Here is a 16,483-nt window from a genome sequence, read left to right as displayed (position 1 = left end):
ACTAAATAGTTTATTTTTTTCTTTGTAGAACATGAGTTGTAACACACTGCCTCAAATAGTACTGTACATAGGTCTTGCTTGATTTCCAGCCAAAGACACGAGAAATATATATTGATTAGGTAAAAATGCTGATGATTGCAGTAACATCATGTTTTGTTGAAGAATGTGTCAATGTATTTAAACATAAACATTTTTAGACCATTCAAGAAAATTTACTATTTAATGTATCTTAGGACAGGACCAAATTTCAGTTGGGTAAATGTGGCTGTCATGTACAGCTAGAGAAAGACGTGAATTGGTGGTGTTCTGTCTGGTGTATTTTTAAATACAAACTCATGATCTGGTAGCTGCCGTTCAACAATTTCATGATCCTCAGTATTGTGACAGGTCTTGCTAGGTTTCCTACTACATCTTTTATACACGATTCACTAATACACAGGGTATCATACTACATTTTAAAAGGAAGCATAAAATTTGCTATGTCATTATGTTTATAACCTTATGGTGTTTCTAACCCCTTACTGAAAACATCACAAAACTGAAATAATCAGTGGAAATTATAACAAGAAAATGGCATACCTGTACATCAAATTTCATTGTCACTTTAAAGATACTGGGTCATTTCTATGGTTTTCTTCGGTCTGATCTAAGATTATTTGAACTGCCTTTTGTATAATGTGATAATGTATCTACAAACAAGTTACTCTATATTTTTCCATGTTTCTGTAATGCACATTTACAGGATACAGGAATAATCAATAAAAACAACACTTCTTCACATAGGAGTTGAAAAAAGACACAAACCGAACAATTGCTACAGATTAAGTTATTTCCTACTCTTCAGAGTTTAAAAGAATGCAGTCTATTTAGCCTGGGACATAGAAGACTTTTGTGAAAATGTGATTTGGGTATTCAAAACCCTGGATTTGAATACCCAAAGAAAAGTAATCTGAACTACATTTAGCTCAAAGGAGAACCCAGACCAAAAGACACAGACGAAAATGAAGTCTGAGTGTATTAACGACTCAAAAGGGTTTTGTTTGTTTGAGAAACAAAACTGCCATGTTGTGGACTCTCATTTAGTGGGACCAGAAAAAGAGGCTTGAGGGACCCTTGGATCAATAAATGTAGTAGAAACTGTACTAGCAGGGTAACTCAAAATGGCTCTGTTTCAGTTATAACCTTGGCTGGCAAGATTAACCAGAGACAGGTCAAGAATACGACCTGTGACATTAATTGGACTTTGTGGCTGTCCCTTTCCCGAACTGTGAACAGGACGAAAAATGACATTGGTTGCAAAATCATGAAGAAATGACCAACGGTAATCTTTGGTGAACCATGAAAATTAGATATTGTTAAATGTATTTAAGCGCTTTGCAGCATTGTCTAAAGCCATTTTTCATTTAATTCATTTCATTGTTAAATTGTAGTGAATGTTACTGAATGAATCACTTCAATTATGCAAAGAAGGCTCCGGCTCCCCCACGACCCTGAATTGGATGAAGCGGTTAGAAAATGGATGGAATTATGCAAGGAGGCTTTGATGTTGACAAATGACATACTGCCTCTTCTGCGCTGTAAGAAGTTCCCTATCTGCTTTCCCATGTGCTGCTGCCTTTGAAAATCCTACAATCCCTTACTAGCTTGTTACTTTGTTACTGAACATCTTGCAGCGATGGCAGCTGATTAGAACTCTGGGTTGGCATTATTCATTCAATTTTGGGAATAGGACAGAGTCCACTTGGGGAGATGTTGAAATCGCCTACCTACATTTTCCGATGCTGTGGCCCACTTTGCCTGGTCAATGAAAAATCTCCTGCATTTAGGCTTGTAAATACGAGATAACGTAGTATAATATAATTTGTTAGTACATGTATAGTTGCTGACATGGGAAGATGTACAGTCAACGTAGACAAGAAACCCTGGGAAGTTTAATCTTTTAATTCATGAGGTTTCATAGGAGAAAATGCCTGCCTCGGGGGAATATACTGGTGTATAAGGGAGGCAAGGAAATTAACTCATGGTACTGCAGTTGTGTTGTCTGTGTCTTGAGCCATGCTAGTGTTAGCTGCAGTTGTTTCTGAGTCAGGTTTTCACATCACTGAGCTTGATGTACAGTATGCTGTTTCTTCTTCCCTTTGTAAGGGTACTTATTTTAGTAATTTTAGGGTGGCTGATAATCGTGCTCCCCCCTACCCCTCCCCACATTTAATCATGTTAAAAGCATGATAGGTTAGGGTAAGGTTTTCTATTCCATATTTAGTTGATTCCAGTGAGATCCTTCCTTTCTGATTAAAATTAATTTACAGTACCTTTATCTGCTTTAAAAGCTTGGCTGCTGTGTAATCTCTTCAAACCTGTAACTGCAGTGGAGAAAAGGTGTCCTTAATAACAATTTTAAAAACTGCCTTCAAAATAACAGGCATAACTTTGTTGCTGTGCTCTAGAAAACACTTCATTAACACCATTTATATACTATTAATTTGACTACTTTTACTTCAGGTTTAGAAAGGTTGCAGCACAAGTGTACTGAGTTTGATTATTTCACAGAATTTAATACAGTTTTGTTCAATATTAAGATTTTTCTTAGAAGAATAAATAACAGAAACACAAAAGGTGTTTTATGTGAACTGATGTTTTTATCATATTGAACACTGCTGTGGTGAGCAGTGATGAAAGATGAAAATATCTGTAGCTCACGGAATTACATAAATTGTTTTATTTTGTCAATGAGCATGCATTTCATGCTTTAAGAAGTTTGTGAATGCCCTACCAATAAATTCACTGGCAAAACATTTTTTAGTTCACTATTTTTTTCTAGTAATGTTCATGATATATTTGAGATTGTCAGAGATGTTTATTGAGCCCACATGTTTTCGTAACTTCAATATTAGCCACAGTACCCCGGGGGGACTCAGCCCTTATAAAACATTTGGAAATTAGCTTGTAAAATTGAAATTGCCTTTACTGATTTCTGAGAATTGAAGGGGCACAATCAGTGCTGGTATTATGTCTTCAGATGTGTGCTGTCACCCCTGAGAGAAGCTTGTATTATTGATTTTTGATTCCCAAAGGCTGTGCTTCTACTGGCAGGCTGTAGGACTAGTGGGACTCAGTAGCCTTTGAGCTCCTCATTTGTTGTTTTTGAAAGGGAGAAAAAAAAATCTCAGCCCTCAGGTGCTCATGAAATTAAAGGAAACTGATGGATTGAGAACCAGTATGTACAGTAGTTATGACCTGTCACCTGGCTTAACCACTTTCAACATGTTTTGTCATAGATCCACTAGACTGAGTAGACAGTTGACTTTTTTGCCCTCTCTTCTCTTTTCCCTTGTCCGCATGCATACTTGCTTGTAGGCTCATTTTCCCAAGGGGACTCAAAGATTAAGTCCTCCTCTTCTTGACTCTGCTTCGCTGAACATTTGAATTGGTTTTCTCTGAAAGCTGACATTGTCCTATGTAGAGGAAGGCCGGTGCGACACCAAGATGAACAGACTGGGGGTGGGACTCTGGCAGATTACTGTTTCTAGAGCTCTATATTTAGTTTGCAACCCTCGTCTGACTACACAGCTGGCATTTCCATTCAAGTGGCTAAGAGCACTGTCTCAGCTTTAAGGCTCTGTAATTTGTTGCGTGTGTGGGTGCTTGTTCAGTTTGTGTGCCGCCCTGTGGTCTCCTGTCAAGTTTCCCTACTTTTTGAAGGCTAAATTGAAGAGACCCACGCCGACGATGCAAGGGGAGGTGGTTTGCCAGACTCGGGGCAGTTCCAAGACTCCTGCAGGGCTCTGTGAGGCTACAATCCTGCGGCCGAACCAGATTCATCACTTCTACTTTCTTCCTCTCAGGGAGCAGCCCATCTACAGTACCCGAGCTCATGTCTTCCAAATTGACCCCAACACCAAAAAGAACTGGGTTCCAACCAGCAAGCATGCTGTTACTGTCTCCTACTTCTATGACAGCACAAGGAATGTCTACAGAATAATCAGCCTGGATGGGTCAAAGGTAAGCCTTTCACCTTTTCATCTGTTTGCAAAAAACTAAAGTTTTAGCCTCTGTTATTGGAACAAGAATTTAGTTACATGGTGATTGAAATGACTGATAGTCTGCAACATTTTCAGCTGATGCCTCATGTAAATAAATTTTAATAAAACTTAATAGGTCCTGTATGTGATCATACAGTAATTGTCACTGTTTAATTTAAAAGTGCATGATGTGAAGTGAACCCAATTCATTCTTGACTGTTTTCTCTTTAATGGATGTTTCTCATGATGAACACCTCAATCCATGGGGAAGGGGAGGTTTATATAATGAACTTGAGATGAGAGGGCAAATATTTTAATTATAATATATTGTATAGAGGGTACCCTTAAATGGAGTTTTAAATTAAAGTTTGGGAGGAGGTCAAACCCTAATCTCTCTCTTGTCCACCTACCTACATATACTGTAAGTATTAGTTGTTGCATCCCAGCCTCCTCCCCATCTTCACCCTTGCAGCAGCTCCGTGGCTCATTCCTCATAAAGTGGTGTGTGGTGGTGGTGGTGGGGGTCTGAGATCCACGGATTCAGACTGCCCTTCTCCTCATCTGAGTGAGTTATGCCAATAAAATACATTAATTCAATTCACGCCTCTACACCACCTAACGTTAGGGTTTGAATGAACTAGTTGACAGGGAAAGTACAACACAAAGCAAAAATCCAAAATGAACTGTATAAAACTGCATGACGCGTGATGTCATTGTACTGTACGATGATAGCCTGCTCCAGAACATCCCCACAGTGTTACATCACCAGTCTCGAAAATGATTCTCTGGTGTAGCCTCCTGTACCACAAAGAAAAGGAAGAGGTACTTGTACTGAAGCAGTCTGATGCATCACGCCCACTGCTGCCATCATGGAAGTACTAAAGCATCTGTTCAGAAACATTACTGTACATGGCAATACAGTATGTCACATTCATTAACATTTTTAAAAAACAATGCCTTACTGCAAGGTGACTATACAGCATTTAACTACTGTATAAAGGATAAAGGATGTAAGATAAAATTTTTGAATAAAGAATATTGCCAGTAGCAGAAGATGTCTTTTGTGGCTCAGGCTACACTGAGGGAACAAGTTTTTGCATTATGGAGACATTTTGGAGCATGTGATTATCATAGTGACATCATACTGTAGGTTCCGTGTATTTAAGATAAACTGCAGTTTGCTAAAGTCTGTTGGATATTTGTGTTTCACTGGATACCCCCTTTAAATACAGTGGTTTTGTGGATGAATACTATAATAAATAATTGTCAATGTATGTTGTTAGCCATTCCTGCAGGGTAATGAGGTGTCATTTATTCATTCTTTGATTTTGTGCCACAGGGCTATCATGCTAAGAGAGGGTGGGGGTGTGTGTCAAGATAGCAGCAAGTGAGGAGAGTCATGGAAGTTGCTAACACTAAAGATCAAGGAACATTTGTAGGAATACGGTCATTATGATCCTGTGCATTTTGTCATGTAAAAAAAATAATTCAAATACAAATTTGGAGTGAAACATGCAGGAGATGCAAATGGATACTGCACAACAATAGAGGCTATTGTAAGCTATATTTTGATTGATTGAGAAAAAAATAAATCCCAATTAGAAATGTTCACAAATGGCTGTTTCAATGGGCAGGAGCTTGTCAATGTGCTAAGTTACTGTAATTCTATGTACTGTAGATGGGGCTCTTCCTAAGTTGTAATTGGTTATTTTAAATTTGTACAACATCCACAGTCTCTACAGTACATTAGTGATCTTACACCAACGTGTCTTGCAAGTTTCTATGTGTAATCAAAGAATCAAACTGGAGCATAGGCAGTCGCCTTGAGTAAATCTGACATTTCAGTCCGGTGTGAAGAAGTGTTTATGATGGGGATCTTTCAGATAGGTCTGTACACATACCGAGCAAGATGCCACCTCTTGGGCTGAAACTCTCAAGTTGTTGTCATGCAGTAAGTGGATATATAATTAGAACAGCTTGAAAAAGTTTTCAAAAAATGATCACCAAAGACAAAATTGTAAATTTAATAATAATAGAGATAGGGTACTCCATATTCCATTTTGGGGTAATTTTGTAGGTACATATATTTTTTAAAACATCATAAATGCATATATCCAAAATGTTCATAGCGTACAGTACTACATGTATACAGTACAATCAGCTGCCGAGTACCCAGTGCTGCCTAGTATTTTCCATCAGAGTAATTAGTAACACAGTAATATTACTGTTTACAAAATAGGCTTTGACAAATGTTGACATGATAGTGTGGAGAAGCAGTATAAACATCAAGTTTCTTTTCTTGAGAGAACTTTCAAGCAAATTTCCTTGTTCTCCTCTATCTTGATAAAGGGTAGATATATGGCAGTTAAAATAGCCTTGGCACTTGGTTTCCTGTAAATAGATACTTGACTGCCTAACACCTAGACTTCAGTGACAGTAATAACATGCCGCAGGCCGCTGTTCCTCCTTAATAGCACTTCATTACTCAACACAGCAGCCATTATGCATGTCAACACTTTCCCTTTCCTTGAGTAATTATTTTTATTAATGATGTTCCCTTAATGTCATAATTACATGTGATGTAGCTTTAAGGCTTAAATAATAAAAGATTTTTCTTTAAAAAAAATAGGTGGTACAAGATGTCTTTTAGATTCGCTTTTGCCCACTTCAAAGTGGCTCTTTTTCTAAGTTTTGTTTTTGTTATTTAGGCTTTCTACAATTAGCCTAACCATTTTGAAATCTTTTGTGGCATTTAATGGCATACAAACAAATTGCACAGTTCTTATATCGGCATGCTTCATGCACATCATAATTGATTAAGTGCACCAACATTTTGATTCTACAATTAGACACCACGTTGTCATGTTGTAAGCTGCACAAAAATTGTTTTGACTTGTCCCCCCCCCCCCTCCTTTCTGTGTCACAGAAAGAGTGCTGATATTTCCCAGGGGTTACACGTTGCTTTGGCTGTCTGTAGATTTCTCCTATGTCTGAATTTTTGAGGTTGTGATTCGTCAAATATAGCATGTTACTGTGAATGACGACAAACGCCCCAGGGAAAAACATTTTCAGCCTTGGCCTGTGTGGGATCACTTATGTTATTTAGTTCTTTTGTCTTTTCAAGGAGGTGTAGTTTCATTAATACACATTGAATTAATACTTCAACCTTAACTGAACTTGCTGCTCCATGTGAGATATTTTCTCATCATAGGAGACATACAGTTGTCACTTCTTGTTAGTAGGGGACAAACATTTTACTTTGGAAGGTTGGTTGTATAGAAATGTCAAAATTATGCTGTCATGCCTCTAAGGTTTTTTCATACATTTGTTGATATCAATGGTGTTTGCAGCTTCCGAGAAATCATTTGGGACAAACTGAGAATTCAAACCAAAAATGCAGACAGTAATTTATGACACACTTTGTTAGTGAAAATTACAGTATATGGATGTTGAAAGAAGAAATGGCATATACTGATTTCCTGTTTTCTCACAAGTTGAGAGGAGAGTAGAAATGTTGCTTTTAGATCAAATGGTTTTCTGAGATTTGCCATTTATTTTGTTGAGATTGCAAGATTTGTTTGAAGTTTATATCAAAGAAAAACTATTTATATAATTAATGGCATGTAATACACTTTTTTGTATTTTTTTAGAATGCCTAACTTATAATAGTTTCAGAATGATTAGCCATCAAATACTCATATTTACTCAGAGTAAAGGATAAAAAATGACATTCTTAATAAAATTCTTTAATCCCTACAAAGTATAATGCTTGTCACAGACAATCTGTACTTCCTCCATTGAATTTATACTACCACAAAAAGTAAGCTGAAAAAACTTTATAATGGACAATACAATCATTGTTATTTTTATATAAAAATGATTTTGCAGGACATATGTTGACTAATATCAGTTTAACAAAACTGAGGTGAGAACATTTTGAATAACATTTTTCCCTCATGGCGAAATATAGCAATTACGTATTGCATTCGGGAACTCAGAAACTTATCATGTGCTCTTTTTGTACACAACATGCGATTCATCTTAACATATTCTACTATTGGTCACCATATCATTCATAACTTGTAAAAAACCTTATCATGGTCTTGGGTAGATTGTTGACAAATGTCTCTGCAGGCAAAATGATACAATGCATTTAACAGCTTTTCAGTCTTGCTTACTGAGGATACTGTACATTTTTAAAGATAGGGTCATGGCAAAATTGCATAATCTAATAATACAGTAATTATAATTGAAAAAGAAATGGATAATGTTAACAATTGCATTATGGTGTTGAGAGTTATAAGCAAAATAACAAAAATACAAAGTGGTGTTATACTGTAGTTACAAAATACTTCTTGCGTACAAACTATAGTACCTACTGTATAAATATTCAAAACTCTCCTCTACACCTTAACCATCTGTGCAGTTGGATGGTAAATGTAAGAGAATGAGCATCATACAGAAAAGATAATCCCCCAGCAGCATACCTCTGTGTGACCTGAATACCTGTCTAACCCCCAGGACTGTGGCTAAACAGAAAGAGTGGCGCAGCAGTGAGAATGCCTGTGATTTGACTACACTGGGCTGTGAGCATTAGTGAGGGGGTTATGTTAATCTTGTGACACTTGTTAACAACTGTCTGCAGTTTCAAATCATTTCATCACCCAGACACAGTGAGGTGTACAGAGCTGTTGTCTGTGTCATTTTACTGTGGGAAAGAGTAAAATAAAGTCAAATTAGACTTACTGAATCTTTATTTGCTTTTGCACCCTTGTACAGCTACGTAATTCCTTTTCTCTTTTTCCCTTTCATAAAGTGCCAAGAAGTCAGGTCATGCCTAAAGGCACTACATACTATAGGTCTGTCCTGTATTAATAGAAAGAACCATACAGTGAAATGCTCACTATCGATCGCAGTTGACAGCACTATTGGGTGAACGTAAGAGTACATACTTTCTTTGCATGTCAGCTTCTAAGGATGAATATGCTATATTTTTTTCATTACATCACACAACACTTTCAATAATCGCTGCTCCAAATGAGGGATACAGTGGCCCGGGGCCAGTCTCAGGAATTACTGGGTGCAAGGCAGGATTTTAAAGGGCACACACAGAAACACACTCACTCCAGGGCGTATTTCCCAGAAGCAAATTAACCTACCAACATGTCTTTAAACTATAGGAAAAAACAGAGCACCGAGAGGAAACCCACACAAACATGGGGAGAACATACAAACTCCACACAGATAGCACCCCAGGAATTGAACCCGGGTCTTTGGTGCAGTGAGAAAGCAATGCTATGGACCAGTGTGCTGCTCCAGTTTTATACAATCAATAGTATTATCAGTAGAATCCAAGCTTCTAGCTAAACACACTGTTCTTAATTAAAAATAGTTTGCACTGAAGCAATTCATGTAGTTTCTGAATGAGATGGAAATATGAAAAGAGCAAAGTGAAGCAGTCTAAAGTACATAAAACACATTTTTAGTATTATTATTATTGAATATCTTTGTGCAGTGTTATTTTTTACCCTTCAAGGTAATCTTAGAAGCCTGCAAAATGTGCATTGTACACCTGCCATCTGATGCAGTTATTCTTTCTGCATGGATCTGATTGAACAGTTTTACATGAATTCAGAATATGGTCTCTGCTGCAATGCTGTTCAAACACCTTTCGCATCAGAAATTTCCATGGCAAAGACTCTGCTTAGCATTCTAATGGTGAAGCGCTACAGTATGTGTGCAAGAATTTTAACTGGGTTTAACTGTGTGATTGCAGCCACCTCATTATGCAGATTTTAGTAACCATGGTCAAAAGAGATGATCTAATGATTTATATTACCTCTTCCCTGCTGTTTATGCAGTAAATATGCAAACACTGCACCTTATTGGAGCTTGAGAAAAGTGAAGCAAATAGATCATTAGCAAACTGCAGAACCCAATCCTTTTTTCAAGACAGCCCACAACAGTGGATCAACCAGTACACTCATTCAAAGTACTTATGACCTACAGTTAATGCCGTGACCTTGACTCCTGGCTGTTTCATTAGCTGATTGTGACTGGGATTCTTCAAAATGGAGATGTACAATTTGCAGAGTGGTGTCTTGGGAGGAGGTGACTTGAGACAATTGGGCTACCTTCAGTTTGCAGTGCGTCAGTAACCTGTGTGACTAGCTGGGCTCCAGTGTGGTTGTAGTGTGGTCAGTAAGAGCACCATTAATCCTTCTAATCAATGCTGCCTTTACTGTGGCTACTATGGGATTCTGCAGTGTGAAAAATTGTAGGTGACCCAATTTCTGCTGTGCTCATACAAGGGTTGTAGTTAATTATGATTTGCAATTAGGAAAGAAAAATAATTGCATGTTCCTATAACAAAAATCAATTTTCATGCAGAAGTACAGTACTGTGACTGCAACAATGTTACAGATACAGTAGCTAACTTCATCTGTGGAAGATTGAAGAGAAGTGCACAAATGTAGTATAAATGTATTTTCAGTCAGTTCTGGAGCTTCGATCTTCTGTATGTCCTCACTAAATTTGTCAACACAGAGTGTACGGCCTTTGTTATTTAGTGGAATAATTCATTTTAGCCGCTGTAGTACATACTGTAGTGCTTACAGTTATTGTCTTCTGCATAGTATTACTTGGATTAGAAACACTGCTATTAACTTTAATCTATCAGTGCCCATCAAGAAGAAATTGCAGGTTTGATTCTTCCTTAGTCTGTGCTTTTCTCAGAATACAGGTGATGTCTAAAATCCCAGACACAACTGGGAGTAATATATGTATTTTATCATCATTAACAATTTACTCAAAACATCCACAAGTGTTTTCTATTAATATTTCCACTTAGACTGCTATTACTACAAGTTTCCTTGGCTGAAAAGAAGCCACACTAGTCACTTTGCAGTCATTAATCCACAACAATCAGATTCACAAGGTAAACTACACACGAGCAGCCAATATTAATTGTTGTGGTAAGTTATCATTTACTAATCAAATCCATTTGATTTGTTATCAAGTGTTCTTCATCTTTAACACAGTTTGTTCCTCTTTATAAATCCATGAAGCTGAAGGCTACCTTTATACAGAATAATGTATAAATCTGTCATCTTAAAACACCAAAACTAACATTAGATCACCAACAGAATTGACTGAAAATAGTTGACTGAAAATAACAGTGCAAAATGTCTCAATACTTTTGCAGAGTAATGTATATGTTTTTTTTATTTTTAATCTCAGGAGTGCTTCTTTACATAAACGCACATATTTACAGTCAGTATTATATATATTCATTGTTCATATTATTAGGGCAGAAAGGAAGGTACAATTGATAAACTTACAGTACAATATAAGAATTGGTTTTCAAAGAATATAATGCAGCAGGATTGGTGGAATTTGAATTCATATATAAGTTTATTAAATTTTAATATTACTTAAACTCATGCAATGTTTGACTGAAGCAACAAAAAACTGAACTCAGGAATGAGTGACTGTGTGTCTTTTGCCTTTTTAGGATTATATTGTACGCTTTGATTATATTCTTTTTTGACTCCCTAACAGTGTCTTTTCACTTTTATGCCCCTATTTTTATAATACAGAGAAGTATTTGAGTTCTTTAATAAAGCAATACTTTATAGCTGTACTGTAGATCAGTTAGAAATTAATGTTAACAACCCCTGATCTGTACAGTACATGATCTAATAAGCCCATTATTGCAGAAATATTGTCGTCAAACCTGTTCCTTCATATCTCCATATGAGCCCAGCCCTGGCCAAGCCTGACCATTGAAATCATCCATTTAGTCCTATAAATGCAGAAGCTATCCCTCTGTCTGAAGTGCTAAAGCAGCAGTTGGCCTAATACACCCACCTCTTAGTTCCCTCTTTAAATCAATGGCCGTATGATGTAAGCAGCAGCACAGAGTTGTGCCTCCATTGATCGTTTCCTTTTTACAAATCAATAAATCTGTGGGCTCCACCGAAAAGCAGTTTCCAGCAAACTCCTCTGCTGAGCCTCCTGCCCACTATCATCACGAACAACACAAAGCTCTATTCTGTGGGAATAAAGGGAGCAAACTGGAAGGCTTGAAAAAAAAAACACAGGGAGGACTCAATAGCAGTAACCACCTGGATGAACATCATTCTCTTTTTGTCTGGTATAGCTTTGTGGTAGTGAAGAGGGAAACCACACAAGGATGAGAGAAGAGGGTGGGTGGAGAGTGTCCCTCAGATTCATGTTGTAGTAGCAACATGTAAGATCAAAGATGCTGTTGAAATTCCTATTGCGCACGGAACCACAGTATCTGTACGCATGGTTATGTGAGAAGCAGGCCCCTTATAAAAGCTGAATCGTCACCAGTTTGAGATGCTTGTTAATTCAAATCAATTTTCCCCTGGCCCCCTGCCTTAGCAGCTGGCCTCCCGTGAACTCAATTAATTGCACCCATTCAGCTGCAAAGTGTCATAGAGAAGTACAACGGAGTGCCTAAGGTTTTCCACACTGTCCCGTGTCATTGGCATCTGTTTCAAGATGAGGACAAAAGCTTCCCTCTCTTTGTTTTTCACAGATTGGCTTCAAAGGCAGGCTGTGAAATTAACGCATGTCAAGAATTTCAATTTCAACTTGCAAATTTTTTTTTAAAAAGGGAAATCCATCGGGAATTCTAAATGAGATTCCTTATTCAAAATGGGATTTGGTGTAAGTGGTGATTTTAAACCAAGTGAGTCCCTCCTACCCTCCTGTCCAGCAGGGTTAGAATGAACATATGGCAGGAGGCTTATCAAGATTGTCTGGCACAGATCCTATTTCTTTTCATTCCTATATTCATCTGGTGAATCCAGTCATTCTAAGAGCATTAAAGACCATGACTGTGTTACCGGCAGTAATGTAATGTGTTGCAATTTTGCAAACAATGGTGTTTCCCTTGCATCCTGGAAAATTGTGAATTCTTGAATAAATGATTAGAGATGATTAGAGAACATGTCATGAAAATCAGTATCTTTGAATGTAAGGTGACTACATGAAATGCAAATGTGTTATGTGAGACTGCTTTTGGTGTTTTTTCCCCCAAACAGCAAGTATTCAATGAAAGAGCGTTCTCATTTTAAACAAAATCTGAATTTCAAACTGTTGTCAAAACAGTTTTCTGAAAGCAAATTTATAAGAATATCATGATTCTTCAAATAATGAGGTAACTAAGCTGGAAAGGTATTGATACTGTGCTGTCTTTTGCTTTTTTATTATTTATCCTAGTTTTCTCTGAATGTTTTTTGAACACTTTACAATGAATCATTAGATATGATTGGAAAGCGTGATTGATTACCTTTTGCATGTCTTGTCCGCTTATTATGTATTTTTTACCTTTGTCTTGTGTCAACAAAATGTCATGTAAAATGGTTTAATGACAAGATTGATTTCTGCTTGATTTCTTAAGGCAGTTTAAGGAGAACAGTTTAAATAGATTCTTTTGAAACACAAACAGCTCAAAAGTGAATGAATCTATAGGGAAAGCACAGTCCCTCAAATGGCTCAACAAATCAATTTGAAAAAAAATATAAGGGGAAAAGCACTTTAGAAAATGATTAAGAAAACAGCAGAACCCGGTTAAAGACAAGGGGTCCAACAAATTGCAAGCACAGGTGAAAAGGGATATTAGAAAGACCAAGCATTATTGCAATGGAGGCAGAAATAAATCATAAAATGTTTCGGTACTACAGTGGCAAAACCCTAGTCTTTCAAGAAACAATCAGCTAGCTACTAACTTCAAAATAAGCTACAGCCAAATGGCCTCCACTCGTATGTAACCCTTCTTGTATTCTTATGTTTTCAGATAAAACACAATGTATCAATAACAAATTTAAGTAGTGATAACAAGAAAACATCAACAGAAGTGTTAAGTAAATTGCTGGTCTCCTCAGCATGCATTTATTGTGATTCCTCATTGGGGCTAAGAATGTTGCACAGCACTTTAGAATGTACAGAAGCGCATTGCTGCCACCAAGGAAAAAAAAATCCTCACCCTTATCTCGTAATTCAGAGAAAATTATCAAGATAGTAATTCTTGCATACTTTATGTGATCACGCAATAGCACAATTGTCATACCGTACAGTACCTACTGTATATCGGCACAAGTAATAGGTTTATTCCATGCTGAAAAGAGAAGAAAGAAAACACGTTTCGGCTGTGGAGCCCACACCCAAAGAAGGCTCCAGCATGGAATAAACAGCTCCGTGAAGTTGGCCCCCCTACAGACAACACAAACGATGAAAATCACCTCACTGGAATAAACCTATACTTGTTCCTTTGCAGCCTACGCTTGCTGATGCAGCTACCCATCTGAACTACAATATTGCTACGTACAGACATACTGTACAGTTTTAAGCAGTGAGACTGATTGCACGTATAACTGTTCATAACGGCACCATCATTGCTTTGATCTCTAAATCATACAAAAGTGGTCCTCATGCTTATAACGATTCTGTTCATATTTGCTAAACATTGCAAGATATTTGCTAAACATTGCATGACTAAACCCCAGTCAAAAGAAAATCCGTACAAAAGCTGCAACACTTGACATTGACACTACCATTAAACTGAAAGTGCCAGCCAAGTTCACAGTAGCTTCTAGATGCGTTCAGTGCACAATGTAACAGGTTGTACATACACTGAAGTAATCATTGCTATCTCGTAATTGCGAGATAGTTTTCTCATAATTACGAGATAAGGGTAAGAATGCTTTTTCCCTTGGTGGCAGCAATGTGTTTCCATAATAATGCATATACTGTACTGTATATTACTAATTAATGAGCTTTGAAATCGAGGATTTTTTTCCTGTGCATTATTGCTTCCATCCCCTCTGATGAACTAACTGTTAAACTTGTGAGTATAGAGCTACAGTATTAACTTCTTTTTCAAATATATAATTTACAAGGGGTTCACACAGCTGTGAAGTAAATAAAATTGATGTTAATTGCTGAACTGTTGACTGTTCCCTCTAACTTTCCTGAAAAACCCATAAGCACTGAATTAGCCTGACTATGTAACTTCATTACTTTCCCAGTGTCATGCATACTTGGCTAGGTTTTAATATTCACAGATGCCTCTCTGTGACTGCTCAATCTGTATGTGCCATAAATCAAGTCACTTCAGTTGACAGAGAATTACATTTCCCACTGAGCAGAAAAGTAATGCACAATACCTTAGCACTTTATCTCCCGTTATTTGATTACTGCAGAACAAAACCAAAATTCACATGCTTTGTTTAACCAATTATGTACAGTATTTCATAAGCTTTGGAGTTAAGAGTGTTTCATTTGAAGTGGGCTTTGTAAAACACAAATTTTGATCACAAAACAAGCAACTTTTTTTAAACAGAAGCAAATAAATATTTTTGATATTGATTCAGCACGATCTCACCAGTTGTGCTTTTTTTGGTGCTTCTTTTTCAGAAAGAGCAAGTGAATGCCTACAAATGTTCAGAAAATCTGATGTTTTGTCTTACTTTTAAGTAAATCTGGATGCACAAATATTTTACAAGTGATACTTGTTATTAATTTAGAGCTCTGCAATATACATAAAGCATTAAGAAGTTTTAAATCTGTTTCACTGGTATATATTTGCTGCATAGTTTTGTTATTAAAATTGTTTCACGTTTCAATTTGAAAGTTAAGCACAGACTTAGAAAAAAACATCTCTTCATATTAGACATGATTGTTTTTAAAATGTTTACTTGCAAACATTTTAACATGGAGAAATATTTTTTTAATTTATAGGCAATAATAAACAGCACCATCACTCCCAATATGACCTTCACAAAGACATCACAGAAGTTTGGGCAGTGGGCAGACAGCAGAGCTAATACTGTCTATGGCCTGGGATTCTCCTCAGAGCACCATCTTGTGAAGGTGGGTGGTTTTTGCTATGATCACTGAGCTGTAGGGAACTCCTACACCTTTCACTTTGTGTGTGATTCATCTCTGTGGGTAGCTTAATATTATGTGGTACATTTTTTGCATCACAATTAACAACTACAGCATTTGGAGGCAGGAAACTGCATTATCTTATTCTTATGTCTCCTAGAAATGGACAGATATGTACAATAGAAAGACAACAACTGACCAACAGGATGGATTACACGCATGCCACATCTATGTTTAATTATCAGATTAAACATTTTGATGTAGAGTTCTAACAAATGCTATATTTTGTCCAGACTACATACTGTAAATGTACATAAAATATGGAATTTATCTACTGAATGTTATTATTATTATTAATTATAATTAATTATAATTATTTCAAAGAAACAGTCCTGGATTTAAGGAAAACTCTTACACTTTCCCAAGACAATTTTCAAACAGAGGGAAAAATTTTAAAATCCCACAACCCCATTTACCAGGTTCATTTTCCACATATACTTGAAATGTACAGTAAAATATGTATCCAAGAATATTTTATGGCT

The 16,483-nt window shown here is 36.8% G+C and overlaps 1 protein-coding gene across 5 annotated transcripts in view; it reads left to right on the top strand.

Annotated features, from left to right (window-relative positions):
- Nucleotides 1–16,483, top strand: part of LOC148837715 (homer protein homolog 1-like) — a 114,857-nt gene that overhangs the window by 51,841 nt on the left and 46,533 nt on the right. For all 5 annotated transcript variants that reach the window (XR_016090784.1, XM_088909933.1, XM_088909934.1 and 2 more), the window contains exons 2-3: nucleotides 3,846–4,002; nucleotides 15,795–15,926. Coding sequence is in view for 4 of the 5 variants with exons in the window: in XM_088909933.1 (XP_088766059.1) it covers nucleotides 3,846–4,002; nucleotides 15,795–15,926 (289 nt within the window). In the remaining variant the exon portion in view is untranslated. The remainder of the gene's footprint in view (nucleotides 1–3,845; nucleotides 4,003–15,794; nucleotides 15,927–16,483) is intronic.

Source organism: Atractosteus spatula, chromosome 3 (genome assembly GCF_055471065.1).
Source record: "Atractosteus spatula isolate fAtrSpa1 chromosome 3, fAtrSpa1.hap1, whole genome shotgun sequence".
NCBI lineage: Eukaryota > Metazoa > Chordata > Actinopteri > Semionotiformes > Lepisosteidae > Atractosteus > Atractosteus spatula.
This window is presented reverse-complemented; position numbering and strand designations above follow the sequence as displayed.